Source organism: Periplaneta americana, chromosome 4 (assembly GCF_040183065.1).
Source record: "Periplaneta americana isolate PAMFEO1 chromosome 4, P.americana_PAMFEO1_priV1, whole genome shotgun sequence".
NCBI lineage: Eukaryota > Metazoa > Arthropoda > Insecta > Blattodea > Blattidae > Periplaneta > Periplaneta americana.
The window spans coordinates 176,628,920-176,651,208 of record NC_091120.1 but is presented as its reverse complement, the minus strand read 5'-3'; the positions used below and the strand labels follow the sequence as shown (position 1 = coordinate 176,651,208).

Genomic DNA, 22,289 nt, shown 5'->3' with positions numbered 1-22,289 from the left:
GATAGATAGATAAGATTAGATAGATAGATAAGATTAGATAGATAGATAGATAGATAGATAGATAGATAGATAGATAGATAGATAGATAGATAGATAGATAGATAGATAGATAGATAGATAGATAGATAGATAGATAGATAGATAGATAGATAGATAGATAGATAGATAGATAGATAGATAGATAGATAGATAGATAGATAGATAGATAGATAGATAGATAGATAGATAGATAAGATTAGATAGATAGACAGACAGACAGACAGACAGACAGACAGACAGACAGACAGACAGACAGATAGATAGATAGATAGATAGATAGATAGATAGATAGATAGATAGATAGATAAGATTAGATAGATAAGATTAGATAGATAAGATTAGATAGATAGATAAGATTAGATAGATAGATAAGATTAGATAGATAGATAAGATTAGATAGATAGATAGATAGATAGATAGATAGATAGATAGATAGATAGATAGATAGATAGATAGATAGATAGATAGATAGATAGATAGATAGATAGATAGATAGATAGATAGATAGATAGATAGATAGATAGATAGATAAGATTAGATAGACAGACAGACAGATAGATAGATAGATAGATAGATAGATAGATAGATAGATAGATAGATAGATAGATAGATAGATAGATAGATAGATAGATAGATAGATAGATAGATAGATAGATAGATAGATAGATAGATAGATAGATAGATAGATAATCAGACAGGCAGGCAGGCAGACAGATAGATAGATAGATAGATAGATAGATAGATAGATAGATAGATAGATAGATAGATAGATAGATAGATAGATAGATAGATAGATAGATAGATAGATAGATAGATAGATAGATAGATAGATAGATAGATAGATAGATGTCGAAGATATGGACACCCCTTGCGTGTGTAACAGCACTTCATTCATCGGCCTGGCTCCGCGTCATCAGTGTGCAGTGACGTCTCAGCGCTGAGGGCTGGTCGCAGTTCCTCGCCAGACAGCTGAGTTTTAAACACCCGTCTCCGCGCCAACACATCAGTACGTTCTCAGACTCCGGTTCAGGTGAAAGTGGCAATGGGTGAGCGAGTCAGTAGCGTGTACGGTGTCCTCGTCGTCGCCTTCGTGCTGGCCAACGTCTGCATCTGGACGTCGAGGGCCGATGCCGATTCTTGGGCGTCAGTGAAGTTTCCCTCGGAAGAAGAACCGGCGATCCCTCAGACTGTGCAGGCGAGGCTCTCTCCCAAGAATGACGACGCTATTGTCTTCGTGCACGATCATGATCACAAACATCATGACCACGGTCATGTACATCCTGATCACGACCACAAGCCCTCTACGGAAAAGCCCGGAAATGTAGCGCCGCCTAAGAATAAACCACTGCAGGTGAGTACCGACAAGAGTACGACTATGGCACAGAGCTTGATGCGTAGCAACGAAGAGCACCACTCGGTATCATTACAATCATAACCGTCGTTGAGTGCCGCCATTAGGAATTGTGAGCTCTCCGTAAACATTTGTCAGGGTTCTCCCCGATCGTCAATATTTCAACGAATGTTGAAACTCTGTAATTTAAATACAGTACTAAGACAACAAGCTAAGAAAATTGTTTTACAATGTCTGGCAACCTTGTTTGTTACTGAAAATGAAATATTATTTGTGGAAGAGAAATGAAAAAACTCAGTTTATAAACACGTTTCATAATCAGTCTTACAATCAGTAAAAAAAAAAAAAAAGATGCAATTTTAAAAATAAATCCAAGAACACATCAATGAAAATATAATAAGCATATTTAAGAACACAAATCTGGCTTTCAGGTATTAGATCCCTGTAAAGCAGGTTTGAATAATTTCAAGGAAAAATTGTTCCGGAGCCGGGTATCGATCCCGGGACCCTTCGCTTAGCGCGCAAACGCTCTACGGACTGAGCTACCCCCATAATTTTTCCTCTTATATCCACACAACTCAAATGAGCTGACAAGACGCCAGAACTCAACTTTGAGTGCACACAATACTGTGTGACTTAATTTGTGGCTTTCTGTTAACGTACCTCCAGTAACGAATGTACGAGTATTATAATACAGTATAACCTCTACTATCCGTGGTAATGAAGGGGGTGGAGTGAACGGTTAATCGAAAAAATCGGATAATCCATATCATAAAAAGTTATCATAAACTAAGTACATAATATTTTCGTAATTTCCTCCATGGTCTTTTCTTTTAATACGCTTGGTAGTGAATCAGAAGTTCACTAAAATAAGTCTGTTTTTTAACAATTCATGTTCTATTTTCCAATAAGTCAACATTATTTATTGTACTTAAGTCTGGTTTTCAACGACGGGTTTTTAATGGCCAAGGAAGCTCCTTATGACGACTGTCAGTGGAAAGATAGGAATGGTAGAGTTCTCATGCTGTAGATTTACAAATTTTATACAGTTTATATTTTGTTTTTCAATAGCCTAAATCGCGCACAGTTGTAATTCCTATCTCGTGTTGTGATGTGAGATGAACCACATTTTCTCTTTTCCCAACATGTTTTCTTTTAACATTTGTAGAAGACATCTTGCATAGAAGAGGAGGTCATAATTCGTAAGGGTAAAGGTTTGTAAAAACCCTATGTAGAAAAATTTCATACTAATATAATGCACAATACTTCATATTTTTTTCTGCGAGAGAGAATGACAGTCGGATAATCCACCAATCGGGTGATAGGATGACGGATAATCGGGGTCCTACTGTACATTCGTTACTGGAGGTACGTTAACAGAAAGCCACGAATTAAGTCACACAGTATTGTGTGCACTCATAGTTGAGTTCTGGCGTCTTGTCAACTCATTTGAGTTTTGTGGATATAAGAGGAAAAAATGTGGGGGTAGCTCAGTCGGTAGAGCGTTCGCGCGCTAAGCGAAGGGTCCCGGGATCGATACCCGGCTCCGGAACAATTTTTCCTTGAAATTATTCATATTTAAGAACAATTTATATGCGGATATAACCGAGTCAGCGTAGTGTAGCCTAACTGTTGTATAGTTGTATCCTAAGTGAAACATCACATTTTATTGAAGATTTTGAGAAGGAAGCTACTTTAATCTTAAACCTTAAACAGTACCGTACTTCTTAAAACTTGCTGAAAACATAATTAAAATTTCTAAAAATCATCAAACAAAATTGATTATTAGCAGTCTTTTAGCTTTCATATAAGACAACATTTGTGATTCTGTGATACACATGAGAGCAGATACATAATTTTCTTTATAATAGGCCTAGTGGATTTCTTGCATTTTTCATGTACCACAAAGGACAAAAGTGAAAATGTACAGTGTTTAAGAGGCTTCATACATTGAAATGAAACTATGTTAGGGAAGTAGAAGCTCTACTTAAAATAATATAGGAAAAAAGATTTCCTGTAGGTCCTTCCCCTTAACAATACCCAACAGACAGACATGTTTACGCTGGAGTGCATGTGATCTAGAGACGTGCGTCTAGTCTAAACTGTCAGGCGTTTCATAGCAGGATCATTCATAAAACATCAGACCATAAATACGTGACAGATTTATGGAAAAGTAAATACCTACTTTGTTTTATGTGCATTATTCTTAAATGATTATAAAATATATGGACTAATATATCCTTTACCACCTCTATATTCAATAACAATATTATGAATACCGATGATGATAATAATAATAATAATAATAATAATAATAATAATAATAATAATAATAATAATACTCCACTACGTCCGATTACCTGGTTTGGTTTTTCCCGATATTTTCCCAACTCAAAGACGACTGTCAGATAATTCATTGCAAATCTTCTGTTTCATCTCGTCAAATACCATTGGATTATCATCAATTCCATCGAAGATAGAGCACTTCGTAGTTCATACAGCGTCGATAAATAAGCGACCAAAATTATATAAACGTATTTGAAAGTGTACATTTTACAGAGTCGTTTCTAACAGGTAAAAGGTAAAAGGTAAAGGTATCCCCGTAATATGCCATGAAGGCACTTGGGGGGCATGGAGGTAGAGCCCCATGCTTTCCATGACCTCGGCACTAGAATGAGATGGTGTGGTCGGCACCACGCTCTGACCGCCTTTTACCCCCGGGAAAGACCCGGTACTCAATTTTATAGGAGGCTGAGTGAACCTCGGGGCCGTTCTGAAAGTTTGGCAACGAGAAAAAATCCTGTCACCACCTGGGATCGAACCCCCCTAACAGGACTCAGTGAAAAAGTGGAGAATATTATCTTCCCCAGCTGGGGAGGAGGAGGAGTAGACATTCAAAAAGCAATTTGTCCGAAATTAAAAAAAAAAAAATCGCTTCAACATTTTTTTATGCAAGCTTCCACATTATGTATACAATTTTCGCGCCAAAATGCAATACTTTTCGTAGTTATACAGGAGTGAAGTTGTTTTGACACTTGTTCATTTTCCATACTGTGTTTTTTTTTTAATTTTCTTAAAAAAGATGTGTACTAAACTGCGATTTGTAAGTTTACCCGTCATACAGTTTATGAGCGAAGAGTGAATGTACTTTCATGATGATTATGATAATCCTGATAATGATAATGGTAATATTAATAATAGTTATTTAAGCAAATAGTGCGATAAGTTAATTATTATCGATCAAGTGTGTTTTTCAAGAACGAGACGTCAGCGAAATAATTGTTTAGGGGAGAGTCGGGTAGTATCGGACATCGGGTAATATCGGACAGTGAGTTTCTTTCATCTACCACACGATGATAGTACCTGATTGACATGGTTACGTTTCTGTGATATCGCATAGAGAAATGTAACCATGTCATTCAGGTAATACCATATGGTGGTAGTTGAAAAAAACGCACTGTCCGATACTACCCGACTCTCCCCTAATTACACGGGAGTGTTAATAACTCAGATCTCCAGTAGGCCTAGTATGTTTCTGGTACAAAATGAATCGTTTGGAACCGGGCGGATTAGCAGACCAGTGACATTTAGGGGTCGCATTTAGGTGAATGACCATCAGCCAAGTATCCACCATTAGTTAAAAAAAAAACATGTAAGTAATAAAAATGTGAAGTACCTCATGGAATTAATAATCCAACGCATATGGAAAATAAACTTAGTCGTGAGCACACTATTTTAAAAAACCTACATAATATATTTAAAAAATCAAAAAAAAATCTGACTTCTCAGTAAGGGCGGTTGGCACTACTGGCCCTCGTTTATGAAAGCGAAAGAAAGTTCGGGAATAAGATCACACAGCATATTTTCAATTCTAACAGAGATGAAAGTGAAATCTGGACTATATGGAAACAAGACGAAAATAGACTGATGTTAGTGTAAGTGAAATCTATCAGGTAAACAAAGGCGTATGGCAGTTATGTCAAAGCAAGCGCATTTTTCTGACCTTGACGTCGTGCGCGGGCATTAAGCGCTGGGTACGCTAGAAGGAATAAGCAGCCTGTTGGATTAAGAAAACAGTGGTGCACAAACTCCAAACGGAACGTGAAATTTTATGTCGTTATTTTTATATGGATTCTTTCTGTTTGTTATTTTCTATATTGTCTGTAAAACAAAAGTACTAACACTGATTTCTTAGCCTAATACTGCAGTTGTGTTTTAAACGTTAATAACATAATAAAGAGTAAAGAAGGAATATTCACACAAATTCCATAATAACTACAACTATACTGTACTAAGTGAATTAAATATATCATTCATAAAGAAAGTGTTATCCCAAAGAAAGACACTGAATATGACATGATAAGTTGAAATTGATATTGATGATATCTTTAGCCTTATAAAAGTAATCAAAACAATATTATAGTGCATAGCAAAGTTGTCTAGGTACATGTTTTAACTGTAACTAATATTACATAATAAAAATTTTATCGCATTATGCTTTTAGGTGATATTGGTGCGCAACTTTTTGTTACCAGAATATTAAATTATCTCGAAATATGCTGAAGCTATAGAGATGAGGTTTTACCAACACATAGGCACATATCTTTTGTTTGTGATGTAACAGTATTTACTTTGTTAATTCATTTTCTTACAAACATTTTCCATGAGAATATTTTCAAACATTTTAATACACTATCTTCAGTATTACGTACAGTATTTAAGATATATTAGATTTACATTGTTTTAGTACCTGTAAGGCTACTAAACAAACATATCTGAAAATTTCACTTTTCTGTAAAAAAATTTGAGAAAATATTCCTTTTGAATATAAACGCAAACTTGTGAAAAATGAACATTAAAATTAAAACTTACACCTTATAATGCACTTATACTTCTCAAACAAATCTAAAAATGAACATGGATACAGTTTTAATAAGTTCTCTTCCCTTTATCTATTGAATCAGTCCTGGCCATCCCTGAATATAGCTCGACCAAGCGGCATATATAGGGACATCATTTTATTTTTACTTCAATTTTTATTGTACCTGAGTTTTTGAATGTACTTCACTCCCACCCCTTCTACTAATGAAGTTCAACCGTCCTCCACACAGATCCAAAACCGCTTATACAGTCATAGTAGCCTTACGGTCATAGTAAACAGTACGTTCCAAAAATATGTTCACGTTTTCCAGTGACGAAAGAGCTTTCAATATTGAATCATTTTCGCAAAGGCACTGTCGTCCATTTGGCTACGTCATATCCCAGTTTCCCCCACCAGCTATTATTCGCCAGCTAGTGGCTGGGTTGTCTTAGCTCTTTTCTGAGAACATTAATTTCTGTTAGGAATTGGATGTCTACGTAATATTATACAACTGTTTAAAATAACTTAAATAAAAAGGCCTCGTTAACTAATTAAATGTCACGTGATTTCCTCCCTTTCTACGACACTACGACATAACCACTTGGACGGACAGTAGATAGTATGTCTGAGTAATTTTATCTTTTCGGATCGGGTAGAAGTGAAGATCGAATTTACAGTACGTAAGGTACTCTTTTATAGAGTAGGTACAGAATTATTTCAACATGAGTTAGACTACTAGTGCGAAGAACGAAACTGGTAATTGGGATTAGGTACAATAGTCTATAGTGCGATAATATGCACATTAGAACTGAAGCCTGTATCGAAATGAACGGCCACCATTTTCAAAAATGTGTTTAAATATCCATATTATGATTATTTTTCAATTTAACTTCATTCCCTATATTGTACGCTAATGCGCTGTAGACAGTATAATATACACTGCATAATGAATACGTTCGCATGGATAGCTCAGTTCGTGAGTAAAAACACTCATTGTTAATACTGTACTGTATTTTGATTAAACAAAAACCCAATGAAAATAATCAAACTCACAAGAGCAATATTTCCTAGTTTACGTAAATGGATGAACTACTTTTCTTCCCCCTATACCTAGTAAAGTGATTTGTTTGTATATTACGCCAGTATCATCGAATTCAAGTCGTGGAAGGGGGTAGCAAACGGCGTTGATCCAGGTATAGGCGAGTTAATATTAAAAATGTTAGTAAAAATAAAATGATGTCCCTGTACTACCTCTTTCGTCTGTCGTTTTCCTTTCCGCTGTAAAGCGCTCAGGCTCTCCAGGGCTCTAAAGCGCGCGCTTGCTCCAATGGGCTTCAGTTGACATCACTGGCGTAGGGTAAAAGTACCTAAAAATGCACAGCTAAGAAAGAAACTTTTAATAACACAGTCATGTTCAGTAGAGAAACTATATAATCTGCTGTGCATGTTTGTTAATGTGTTAGTTACATGTTTGCATATTTACAAAGGAAAAGTCATGTTTCTATATAATTACATATATATATATATATATATATATATATATATATATATATATATATATATATATATATACAGGGACCACTTTATTTTTACTTGCATTTTTATTGTACCTGCGTTTCTGAATGTACTTGACTCCCACCCCTTTCACTAATGTTCCTGCTCCCGTCAGCCACACGAACTTACGGCCGCTGTTGCATTCGAAGTCTGCTAGCAGTGAAGTAAACAGTCCAGAGTATAGCGTGTTTCAGAAATATGGTTGCGTTTTCTATAGAAGAAAGAGCCTATATTATTGAAGCTTATTTCCAGGGGCAGGTATTTATGGAGATTAACTTTATCATTTGTGTTTTTTAATACTGGTGTCGGCGGAGATTGTTGGAGACTGATTTGTACTCTTTGCGGGTATTAATGGAAATTTTGAAAAATACAATTATTTTGAAATCGGAGTATTAACTCAGTTTGAATATTACTTTACAAATAATTATTATCAAAGATTCGTTGGATTCTGGTAAAGGTGCGGTATGGCCAATAGACAATATTTGTTGGATTGAGACTGTATTTAACACACATGCATTAAACACGAAAAAAAAACTTGCAGCCCTCAAATTAACACTTTCAAATTATTAGCGAAATATTGAATTCTCCGTCTTTCTTGTTCACTAATGTAATCAGAACACCTGGAATACCATGTAATGTAGCCTACTTCGATATTATAACAAATTCAAAAGAAAAAATAGTCCGAAAAAAGAACTCAGAATATGAAATTCGCTATAAAACGACACAATAATAATGCGCGAATGTGTTCATATTTCGCTATTAGAACTCTATTTCGCGATTTTTTGTGATTATTTTATCCGATATTATTAATCAGAATCGCTTAATTCGTAAAGATTAGTAAAAATATATTGTATATCTATTACGTCGTGATTTTCGCGATCTCCATAAACACCTCGCCCTGCTTATTTCGCACAGGTACGGTGTGTAGCATGACTGAATAACTTTATCTGTGTGGACTGAGCAGAAGTGAAATTAGAGTTATCGAAAGTACGGTAATATGCTGAATAAAGTAGCCATTATATAATGAATACAACCGCCTGAAGAGTTGAGTTTTTGAAAAAAAACTGTTACTACTCTACTGTATTTTGATAAAATACCGTAAAAGTAATAAATAAACTGAAAATCGTAATATCGCATTTCCCTCTAACATAAGTGGATACACTACTTTACTCTCCTCCTATAGCTAGTAAAATGATTTGTTTACATATTGCACTAGTAACACCAAAGTCCTGTAATGGAAGGGGGTGACAGTGTTTCCGAGTATAGCCAGGTTAATGTTAAAAATGTTGGTAAAAATGAAGTGATGTCCCTTAAGCTCTTAAGCTCGCTTGTCCTTAAGGGTGCGCCGCGAATTCCCTAAGAGAACGCACTTAGCAAAGATCACAAATGGACAAATGAAAGAAATGCCACCCTCAAGTGAAGAGCACTCTTCATGCCATCACATTTCGCACTTAACATATTGAATCCAGTTTTCAATAATTGGCTCCTCGAGCTGTTCATTGCATCCTGGACAGAAGATATCCTCCTTCCCTGCTACCTCTTCAACTGGTGTTCTCTCTTTCCAACAGGACGGCTCTTCAATATTGTTGGCTATTTTCCTTGTGGATCCAGTTCTTTCTTCTTGCCAATCTCAGAAAGAGAATTTTTATATGGAATGCAGTAATGATTTCTGATCGCCTAGTGTTAACGGTGGCATTAGCTTTGGGAACTAGCAGGATGTCTGACGGAGAAAAGCTTCTATTTTCTACAACCTCTTCATTTCCCGGGCTGGAGAATTTATTCCAGGGTCACTGATGGAAGGGTTGTTTGAATTGAATTGAATTTACGGGAGGAGGGGCACTATGACCCAGCACTGCGACCCGAAGGCCTATTGCGCTAATCCTCAAACTAGGCACATTCCCAAACCCACACCGGCTGACTACACTAAGGTTCGCTGCGTACCCAGGTGTCGAGCACGCAACCCCCATCGTCCCTAGGCCAGCCCCCTCCGTGTGCCGCCAGCCGGCGATCGGGGAATGCTATGGAATGATGACGAAATAGAGAAATGGTGACGAAATGATTTAAATGCCTAATATGAAGAAAAACGGGAGAACCCTGAAAAAGAACTCCAACTGTGACCTTGTCCCCCACAAGTGTCACTATAGATTTTTCAAATGAAAAATCCCAGACTTGACTGGGACTCGAACCCGGGCCACCTGCGTGACAGGTCAGAGGTCTGACCACTCAACCATCGCAGGGGTGAAGGGTTGATTACTTCAGCATCATTTTTTCCATGGATTTTCTTGTAACTTATTCACGTCATCCGCATAGACAAGCAGCTGATGTAACCCGTTCAATTCCAAACCCTCTCTGTTATTCTGGACTTTCATAACGGCGTATTCTAGAGCAAAGTTAAAAAGTAAAGGTGATAGTGCATCTCCTTGCTTTAGCCCGCAGTGAACTGGAAAAGCATCCGACAGAAACTGGCCTATACAAACTCTGCTGTACGTTTCACTGAGTCACGTTTTAATTAATGGAACTAGTTTCTTGGGAACATCAAATTCAATAAATATATTATATAAAGCTTCTCTCTTAATCGAGTCATATGCCTTTTGAAATCCATGAATAACTACGAAACCTCTTACTATTTACCACGAGGGGAAAAAACCCATTGAAAGATATCACAAACGATTACAGTGGAAGTTCATAAGTTCGACATCCTATAGTTCGACTGCTTACGTAGGAGAATTAGACATGCCCCTATACGGGCACTAAGAAGTGGGTTTGCCATTTGAATGGAATTGGTTTTGTATCTTGTAGCGATACGTTTGTTAAAGGAAAACATAATATTTTATTGATTACGACATCCATATTTATCACTGATTTTAAATTAATTAACTCTTCTTTTTCTATTTGAGAATTGTGCCGTTTGTGAGACGGAACTGTCGAAACCCACTGTGGCACTATACTTGTTTTTTTGAAAGATGGGACATGACAGTTAAGCGGCCGAACTTGGAACTACAGTGCCATGTTGCCAATATGGACTACATGCTGCCAGCTGTTGGAAGGTATCAACTGACGTTACGATAGCTGACGTTAAAACATTCATTGACAATTGACGCGAAGGTAAGAAAACAATACGAAAATCGACAGAGAATGAAAGACGAAACGTACCAATGCTAACATTGTGTGCACAATAAATGTCGCCAAGAGAGCTATTAAGCACTCGCCATGTGGGAACGGTAAGTTTGGCAACTCAACCGTTGTTACCATAGCAACAAGCCTACCACGCTATGTGACATTCAGTTGTTTTTCCGATCGCAACGCTCCTGCCATGTCCCATCTTTAAAAAAAACAAGTATAGAAGAGCATACACAAGTCTCGGGGTGGGCAGGAAATGCAAGCACAGTACTGTATTCGTTGATGGATAACCAATAAGAATTTGTATTCATTTCACCTGTCTCACCCACTACCCTTATCGGACTGAACTTTCAATTGTGTTCAGTGGAATTTAGGAGAATCCACTGTATTTGAAAGGATGATTATCCTTTGATCTGATTTTGAAGTCTTTGATTTGTGATATTAAATTGCCATGCAGCAGAACTAGAAGCGTTTTTATCCTTGAATATGTATTGGGGTCATGTTTAATTCACATTCTCTCAAGTCGCAAGCTGACATTAACAGTAAAGAGTACCGAGTCCGTCTCCTCAAGGTGACTGCTCATTAAGCCCTTGAGCGCTTTCATCTTCTCTCCAATCAGTTACGTAAGACAACAAACACATCCGCATTAAATAACTTGCAGAACTTCCATTTTTACTCCGCTGCGGGCCAAGGGATAGAGTGTCCAACTACTGCCTACAGATCCAGGAACCAGGATTTCATTTCAAGCAGGGAAATGCGAATTTATTACCCTCCAGGCTCATTATGTGATCCCGTTCTCTAACACCTTTATTGAAACTCTTGAACTAATATTACTATTACTATATTTTTCTAGGAATTGTTTTTTAAATTTATTTTTAATCATCTGAAATTGGAGAAAACTCTGGTTACCCCTGTACCATTACTGCCAGTGAAGGTGTTCAACAATGACACACATTTGTTTTCTTATAACATACTAGCCGTACCCGTGCGCTCCGCTGCACCTGTTAGAAATAAAGTAATTACATAATTAAAATAGGACGTTTGATCCAGGGAACAACTTTTACAATAGCGCAAGATAATCTGCTTCGCTCATTACCCAATTTTTTTGCATTGCATTTATTGCATATATATTTTATGTATTTTAATACGATTCAATTGAGCATAGTTAAAATTTGAATTATAAAATAATGGATTGCTAAGCTAACGTACTATTACTGCATACTAAATCAATACACTCTCGTTGTTCGTTAATTCTCTGAGATTAAAATGAGTGTACATAAACATTATTTTAAGAAATACAGAAAACGAATGTACAAAATAGCCCATCACATTTTCTGTGCATATGTATTTTAATACGATTCAATTGAGCATAGTTAAAATTTGAATTATAAATTAATGGATTGCTAAGCTAACGTACTATTACTGCATACTAAATCAATACACTCTCGTTATTCGTTAATTCTCTGAGATTAAAATGAGTGTACATAAACATTATTTTAAGAAATACAGAAAACGAATGTACAAAATAGCCCATCACATTTTCTGTGCATAAGAAGCTATTTTAATCTTACCTGTCCTCGATTTACTCAGACGTTACTGTAATAACATTATAGCATTATGTCCATCTAGAGAAACTACACTTTCCAATGGTGAAATAATAATTAATTATACAAATCGGTTAATTTAACTTCTGATATTACTTCATAAAAACACAGGCTATGTTTAATAGCTTTCGATTGTTGATGTCTAAGGCCCCTGTTTCGATTGTTGTTGTCCAAGGCCCCTTATAGACGAAGTCATTTGTTCTTAATTCATTGCACCGTCTTAGATGGCGTTATTTTAATTTTAAAACTCATTTATCTCATTAAATATCAGAGCTATCAAAATTTTGTAAAGATTAAAACTTATCGGAAATCATTTTTAAAGAAACTTTTGTTATGTAACATTTTTCACAAAAATCAATAATAAGCGAGATATTTCGATTTATTTAATTCAGTCCCCCTTATAACCCCCCTTTTAAATAAAGTATTTTGAATGCCATATAGCGTAAAATCTAAGTTACAACGAACTTAATTTATATTCCAATTTTCATATAAATCGGTTCAGCCATTATCGCGTGAAAAGGTAACAAACATACAGACAGACATACAAACAAAAATTTCAAAAATGCGATTTTCGGTTTCAGGGTGGTTAATTATATATGTTAGGACCAATTATTTTTGGAAAACCGAAAATTACCAGAAAATTTTCGGCTACAGATTTATTATTAGTATAGATGTATGCGCCAAGCATGGTTATTGTCAGTTGTAACTGGTACTGACCGTCCAACAAATAAAGAGAGTCTGTTGGCCGTGTGCACCATTCTCGATCATCTAGCCCGTTTATCAGAAATCACGGAAACATGGTTAATTCTTGACAGTGATCAAGTTACAGATGCGGTGCACCGACATTTTCCCTCGATCATCTCAGCACCGTCAGCTGACGGTACGCTCACTTGAGAAGAATCATCTGAGCGCTAGGTTACCGCGTATAAAACAGCGAAGAACGCACTATGTCAATTATCGCTTCGTTTTTGTTTGTCGGACTGTTTCAAACATCCTCGCAGTTTTCAAATAAGTTTCAATAATCATGGAAGAAAAAAAAAAAAAAGAAAAGAGCACCCAACTTCTCACAGTTCGAAGTGCGAATTCTTTTAGAACTCATCAGCAATTCTGCATCCATATTAGAGAATAAAAATAATGACGGAAGTTCTCTAAGAGAAAAGCAGGCTACCTGGTTGGATTTAACCTCAGAATTCAACATGAGTTATACGTGTTTACATAATTCTACATAATTTGTAACGTAATTTATACAGTGGTTATTTCATATTATTGATAATAATTGGGAAAATTTCAGTATACGGATACCTCACTGACAATTGTCTTGAAATAGGCTACTAAAAAGAGCAGATTTGTATGTGTTTGTCGAATGCTCATCATCTTGCTTACGAAAAGACACATTTCAGTGCCAATAATTTATTTGGGAAATTTTCAGTATACGGATACCTCGCTAACAATTATTTTAAAATAAAAAAAATAAATAAAAAAAGCAATTCGTCTGTGTATGTCGAATACGCATCGTCATGCATACGAAAAGGAAGTTTTCAGTGCCAATTTATTTTGTGTGCACAAGGTTGGAATTTTGGAGTAAGAGGGAAAGAAAAATATCCTTGTTCTGAATTTTATCCATTTATTTTGTGTTCACAAGGTTGGAATTTTGGAGTAAGAGGGAAAGGAAGTTATCCGTGTAATTTCTCTTAATTGAAGCGTAAATAGCCTAATTGTCCAAAACGTCATGTAGGTCCTAATAGTTTCAAACGGCAAATCTATAGCTAGTAAGTGATAATCTCGCATTCTACAAAATGGTCATTTAGTTTTGCTATATTATTACCGGCATAGAATAACTACTTTATTATTATGTTAACAAAATTGGACAGTTAGACCTAAATAATATTTTGTCCTCAAGTAAAATCCCGATCTTCCAAAGCAGAAACATATATAAAAAACGTTAGTCTATTTTGAGAAAAAAAAACATTTTTATTATTCATCTACAAACTTACTCTTTCTACAATAACACCAATTCTGTTATTTCCGCAGTGATTTGCGTGTTCAAGATATATAATTTCATCTTCAATTCCATCAAGTACGTCAAATCGTGCCGCCATTTTGGTTTTCCCAACTTGACCATGTTCAATTCAAGATAATCGGTCCCACACCCGTGATCAAATTTTATCATCAACTCGCTTGTTTAACTTTGATCGAGATTGATACTCCGCAAATTGGCGTTGAAGATGGTCAAGTGCCGACTTAACCATCGTCAAATTTTAATCGAGAATGGTGCACACGGGCATGTGAGGAGAAGAACTACAAGTTTACTTCCATTATCCCTTCACCCTTTCCCCACTCAAGTTTCGGCCAGCTTCTTTCAATCCCACTACATTCAGAAAGCATCAACTGTAATACAGATTAATCAAGTGAACTTCAGAATAGGTCACATATAATTTCAATTGTGCAACTTAAAATCTTAAAATTCAGAAAACATAAATTGTATAGGGTTTTTAAAAAGTAATCTGGCACTAGCTTATTACACAAGAAATCGGAAATTTTTTCATCACCATCCATTGCCATAACTTCATCGTATGTGTCCACAATTTTGTTCTTGTACAAATAACAGACTCTCTTCAATGATGTATACTTATAGCATATTCAGAATACTTACCATCACAGTGTGCACGTTGGATGGCCTTCAACTCTTCAATTTTCATACGTTTCTTCAAGGACACTCTTTCCTTCGGGTAGCCCCACAACCAATAATCTGCTGGGTTAATATCTGGCGATCTTGCAGGCCAAGTTACAGAAAAGTGCTTAAGCCTGGTTCACAATAAACCGGGAACGGAAACGAGAACGAGAACGGATTTTTTTAAATAAATTTATTTAAATCTGAGCATTCATAATTAACGAGAAACTTGCCGAAGCCCTGGAACCGGAACGGAGAGTTGGCCAAATTTTAACTACTAGATTCATTCTGTTGTCATCAAAAAGCTATTTGGTCGTTGTATATTTTGTAGCAAGGAGGCCGTGACATAATATCTTGTCCATTCATTTCTTGTAACTAATGCAGAAATTCAATAGAATCACTTTTCATATGGTGTATATGTGACCAGATTACCATGTGACTTTAATTCTTAAATATTCCGTGTCTTAAATTTCGAAGTTAGTTAACCTGTGTTCATGTTGGCTGGCTTGTACTCATGAGAGAATGCCATTGGTCAAATATACACAAATAACATAAAAATGCGTAATATCGACTTTACTATCTTTATTGACATACATATGCATAGCCGTTTCCGTTCTCGTTTTATTGGTAATAAAAATCTTCAAGTTCACGTTCTTCGCTTCTTGTTCTCATTCTGTTCTCTTTTTCGGTTTATTGTGGACCAGCCTTTACTGATAACACGACCACCAAAAATGTTGTCTAAAAATTATTTTATCAGGTTAAAGATGTGAGGGAATGTACTGTACCATCTTGCATGAATGTGATATTGGGATGCATTTGTTTTGAAAGGGGCATCAGTTACTAATTGAGGCTATCAAGTGCAAAATTCGCCTATCCAAAATAAAAAAAAATGAGTTACATATGGGATGTTGTACTTCTTGCAGCTCTCTATGTACTGATATAGTCGGTTTGTACAGGGACATCATTTTATTTTTACTAACATTTTTAATATTAACCTGGCTATACCTTTAGAGAACCGGAAACACCGTTCGCTACCCCCTTCCACAACCGGAGTTCGATGATACTGGCGTAAAACACAAACAAATCACTTTACTAGGTATAGGAGGGAAGAAAAGTACTTCATCCATTTACGTAAACTAGGAAATATTGCGATTTTGAGTTCGATAATTTTCATTAGGTTTTTATTTAATCAAAATGCAGTACTGTATTAAGAATAAGTGTGTTTACTCACGAACTGAGTTATCCATGCGAACGTGTTCATTATGCAGTGTATATTATACTGTCTACACCACATTAGCGTACACTAAAGAGAATGAAGTTCAATTGAAAAATAATCATAATATGGATATTTAAACACATTTTTGAAAATGGTAGCCGTTCATTCCGATAGCCTACAGGCTTCAGTTCTTTTGTGCATATTACCGCACTATAGACTATTGCATCTAATTCCAATTACCAGTTTCGTCCTTCGTACTAGTAGCTCATGTTGAAATAATTCTGTACCTACTCTACAAAAGAGTACCTTATGTACTGTAAATTCAATCTTCACTTCTGCCCGACCCGCACAGATAAAATTACTCAGACATGCTATCTACTGTCCGTCCAAGTGGTTATGCCGCAGTATCATAGAAAGGAGGGAAATCACGTGACAGTTAATTACTTAACGAGGCCCTTTTATTTAAGTTATTTTAAACAGTTGTATAATATTACGTAAACGTCCAATTCCTAACAGAAATTAATGTTTTCAGAAAAGAGCTAAGACAGCCCTGCTTTTACAGAGAGGCGTGCAGAAGCAGGTGGGGGAAATCGGGATGCGACGTAGGCAAACGGACAGTACCTGTGCGAAAATATGATTCAATATTAAAAGTTCTTTCGTCACTGGAAAACGCGAAGATATTTCTGGAACGTACTATACTCAGTAACTCAGTGCTGTTTACTATAAGCGGCCTTGATTCTGTCTGGAGAACAGTTGAAACTTCATTAGTAGAAGGGGTGGGAGTGAAGTACATTCAAAAACTCAGGTACAATAAAAATTGAAGTAAAAATAAAATGATGTCCCTGTACAAATCTTGTCTAATTCCTTTTCCATAGAGTTCAGAAAACTACTAACAAATGCAAAACTGTCCATATCCATAACGGTTTTTCCTGTTTTTTGACATCACTTTACCTGGATAAGGCGAGTTTTGCATTTGATAGCCTCAATTCTCATCATATGAAAATTAAGAAAATGCACAAAAATCACTAATACATTACACATTATTCTCAAAATACCACGTACATTATTAAAAACCTGAAGAAAATACAATTATTTTTAAACCTCTTAATATAGTTTTTTGTCGTCTTACTGAAATTTATGTAAATTGACTGATGCTCTACCAAAAAGAAGAGATTAATTTCCAATATTTCGATTTCTTAAAATCTGTATAGCATAATTTTAAAGCATATTCAAATAGTGAGCACCATTTACTGTACAGTTTTCGCCACCCCATCTTCAACCTGCTGCTCAAAAACTGCGTCCACATTCGTAATAACATTAAATAAGCCCTGATACGAGTTTGCAGAGGTAATACATAGGCTTACCATTTTTCACAAATAGAATTTAATAAAACACATTTATACTTTAATTAATTAATTAAAAATATGTATTTGCAACATAATCCGCTTGGGCTGATTACCTGGTTGGGTTTTCCCCGAGGTTTTCTCCAACTGTAAGGTGAATGTCAGGTAATCTATGGCTAATCCTCGGCCTCATCTCGCCAAATATCATCTCGCTATCACCAATCCCATTGACGCTAAATTTCTTGCTTATTTGCAATTTTCTAATTAATCTTGAACTCTTCTATTCCTTCGTACCTGTCGTCTCGCTTCACTTACCTTTCTTCCCACCACAATCTGAACACACGCTCTCGCCATGAAACAATACTAACAATACCATCCCATCGCACCTCTTCATACTCATCCTCTTTCACAATAGCCCTGCCAAGACTCTGGAACTCGCTACCTGCTAGCATCAGGGACTGTCGAAATAAAATTCAATTCAAACGCAAACTTACTAGGCACTTGGTCAGAAATTGAGACTCGTTCAGACATGGTTTCTTGTAAATAGTTCTTTTAATCTACCACAAAATATCTCAATATCCGGTAATTTCATCACTATAGAATTTTGTTATTGTAGGTTTAATTTGTAATTTAGTAAATACAAAAATATTCTTTGTTCTTAACTTCTATGATAAAATGTCTAGCTTTCATTAATCAGGTATTCTTGTCGTACTTTAATTTTTATTGTAATTGTAATTGTAAATTTAATATTAATTGTAATCTTATTGTTCATGTTATAGTTGTAATCCCCTGGTAGAGGGGCAGAGAAGGCCTGACGGCCTTATCTCTACCAGGTTAAATAAATAAATAAATCTAATAAATCTAAATCTAAATCTAATTGTAATGTAATGTGTATGAAATTTAACTATATGAAACAATGACTAACTTTACTAACAATAGTAAATAAAAGTAATTTATTTTAGTGCTTAATCTGCTAATAAGCGTGCTTTAATACTATTGGTGTAATATGAATAATGATCGACAATCCACAGTTACAAATATAATATTGTCATGTCTTCATGGTACCAACAATCAGCTTTATAATTTTAAATATTAAGTTCGTTCTCATGGAAGATGTCACGTAGAATTTCCAATTGTTTGCTTTCATATTTTCAAATCTTACTGTTACAACTTTGTGCTACACGTGTTTATTATTGTAGGAGAAAGAAATTTGAGTGAGGAACAGTCAGTTATTGTCGGATGACAGAAGGTATAAAATCGGTTAGTTAGAATGCCTAAATTCAGTAGTAAACCATTGAAAAGTAAACTTCATGCTTACGTTAATGAATTTGGTGCCCATACAGTATGTTTTCGACCGATGAACAGTTTTGTTATGCAAGGTTTGTGAAAAGGCAGTTAATCAAGAAAAAAAGTATTTTATAAGTGAAGTAGTAGGTTATTTTACGACGCTTTATCAACATCTCTGGTTATTTAGCGTCTGAATGAGATGAAGGTGATAATGTCGGTGAAATGAATCCGGGGTCCAACACCGAAAGTTACCCAGCATTTGCTCATATTGGGTTGAGGGAAAACCCCGAAAAAACCACAACCAGGTAACTTGCTCCGACCGAGAATGTATTTTCTAAGTCAACATGTGTCAACTACGAAGTAAAAATGTGAGTTATGTTGATATAATTTAAATTTACTGCTACACGGTCTTACTAATAAAAACTCTATAAACAGACGTTTAACTGTCTTATAATTATACAATGAGTAGCTCGTTTATAAGTCGTGAGTAAATTCCTTACTAATAATCACTACATACGTCGTGTATAACAGTATAACTGTTACACAGCTACGTCATAGTTTCGTCATTACTTCGTTATGAAAGGTAATAGAATATCTGAGGTTCTCTACTGGATCCGGTAGAGTGCTCTAGTGTGGCGTGTTAAATATCGATAGTACAACTGGCTCTAATCGATTACCACACTACATTTTGGTCAAAGAGTACAAGCTACAGCATTCTAATAATTCTATGATCTTTGGTTTGTTCTTCTGTGGTTACAAGGTAAACATCATCATAAAATGACAGTCGATACGAACAGCTGTTAAAGGGACGCTTAAACAAGGTGTTTCGTGAATATAACTACTGCAAAGCAATTCCCATTGTATAGTTACAGCCTGTTTATACGTCCATAGCTTATTCACGGTTTATTAGTAACGTTTTCTGTCTCAACTCTGCATAAGTCTCGTATAAAAACTATACACGGTTTATTAGTAAGACTGAAAATATATTACACCTTTTTAAAATTTATTTTGCAGCTTTTTGCCTGCCTATTTTAACTGTTATAAATCCTTAAACATCGGGCTTTAGCCATAACAAAACGTATGAGAACGTGTTTCATTTACATGACATCGTTTATTAATATTTCGGATTAAATCGTTACATGGGCATTGATAGAAGAAGACAGACAGACTTGTAGAAATTTCTTTCGTGACTCATTCGGGCTTTTATTCCACGGATTCAGGTAAATCCCGCAAGATTGGAAAAAATGACTGTGTTGTAAGTCCGGAACAGGTTAATCAGAAAACTGTACGGTTGATTGCACCCATTCATCCGATATAAGAATTCCAAATACAGGCAATGAGTAATATGGCAAGAATGCAAAGCAACATCCCTGCTGATGACCAAGCGGTGGCCCGGATTCGTGGGCGTTTTAAGTGACAACAAATTGAATTCTCACTCTTTTCAAGTGAAGGTCATTCAAGGACGACATACTTGTCTGGGTGCGCCATCCTTCCTGCTCGGGGACTGGGAATGTTTGCGGTTGAATACGGAGTGTTTTGTACAATTATTAGTAAACAGTGCAACATGCATTTCATGTATCAGTTGTTCTTAAACTTGAATTCGAGGATCCCTTTCATATAATGTGCATCTTGCCGGACCCCTAAGGGGTCGGGTACAGCTTACAGCAGTAAAATATTTGCAAATATTCAACATTTTTTTCCTCCATTACTGTATCTTGTACAATAATGAAAATTGGTATGTGTAAAACACTGTTCTTCTACTATATGAAAAAAATATTTTTACGATTTAAAAAAATTATTTATTAGTACATTATGTAACGAGCCTATAATGGTAGTAATTACGACGCGAGTATGTTTATGAAACGAGCGCAAGCGAGTTTCATAATTTTCATACGAGCGTCTTAATTACCATTATAGGCAAGTTTCATACGACTTTTTATGCTCGACCATATTTCTAACTTGAAATTATTCATAAGTATTCATGTTATTCTTATCTGACTGGGGAGCGGAACTGACCTTGTGCAATATCTCGTAAATTGTGAGATGTGCGCAGACGCGAAAGTATTGATTTTTTCCTAGAAACAAATGTCATTGACCTTGATATAATCTAGAGAGTAAAATAAAGATTAATCTTGATATAACCTTGAAATTGATTTAGACTTTGAAAAACGAGATGACAAATTGAATTTATTTGAATATTATTTACAATTAACGCTAATTATTATAGTAACAGAACATAACCTTCTGCAACAGTATTGGATTTCCAGCCTCCGTGACGTTTCGCTAGTTGTCTTTCGATTGCATATCTGAAAATAATCGATACTTGCGCTTTCACATTGCTACGATGGTGTTCTCTGATTGGTGGAACACCTGAACTTTAATGAGGTCCATTAAAGAGCTGCTACCAGGTGTATAATTACTACATTTCGGCATGGTCGAGCATAAATATTTTTTTCGAAATTCAAAATGGTGGCAGTTCCCTCATAATTCTTGAAGCGTTTCCCTCATAACTCATAAACTTGTTAACTTTTTCATGTTCTCTCTCTTTTATTTTATTGCTGAACCTCATGTTTACAATATCATGCTCTTTCAACTACATTCCTTAATAAATAGGCCTAATATATATTTTTTGTATTAGAAGAAAATACTGATATTTGATCATTTTTAAATGAATTTATTTTTTATCGGACAATCTGTCAAAGCTAGAGAAGTGATTTTGCATCATATTGTAGCTATGACATGCATAAATACACACAAAAAATTTCATCACAGAATATTAAATAGTTTTTGAGTTACGTGGAAAAGTCATCACTGCACAGTGAACTGAATTTTGAAAAAAAAAATTATATAAATAATTTTTTTAAATCGTAATTTTTTTATATAGCAGAAGAACAGTGTTTTACACATACCAATTTTCATTACTGTACAAGATACAGTAATGGAGGAAAAAAATGTTGAATATTTCCAAAATTTTGCTCCTGTAAGATGTACCTAATCCCTTAAATCATTAATTTTATACTTCATTTTAGCAGTGGCTAAGCTAATGTGTAAATACTGGGTAGGCTGAAAAAATCTGCTTACCTTACATCTTTTTATAGAGTAGATGTTTATCGGCTCTTCTATGAAACGTTTTTGTGACACAAACCCCACAAGAAGATGATGACCACTTTATCAGCCCCAAACAGAATATAGATGAAACAATGTAACTTATTTGTCTCAGAGCACCCTGTTAGCCAAGGATAT

The 22,289-nt window shown here is 35.5% G+C and overlaps 1 protein-coding gene across 1 annotated transcript in view; it reads left to right on the top strand.

Annotated features, from left to right (window-relative positions):
• The first annotated feature begins 976 nt into the window (after positions 1–976).
• The window catches only part of LOC138698465 (uncharacterized), a 67,631-nt gene continuing 46,318 nt past the window's right edge, over positions 977–22,289 (top strand). The window contains exon 1 of the mRNA XM_069824407.1: positions 977–1,390. Within this exon, the coding sequence (XP_069680508.1) occupies positions 1,082–1,390 (309 nt within the window). The 5' untranslated portion in view covers positions 977–1,081. The remainder of the gene's footprint in view (positions 1,391–22,289) is intronic.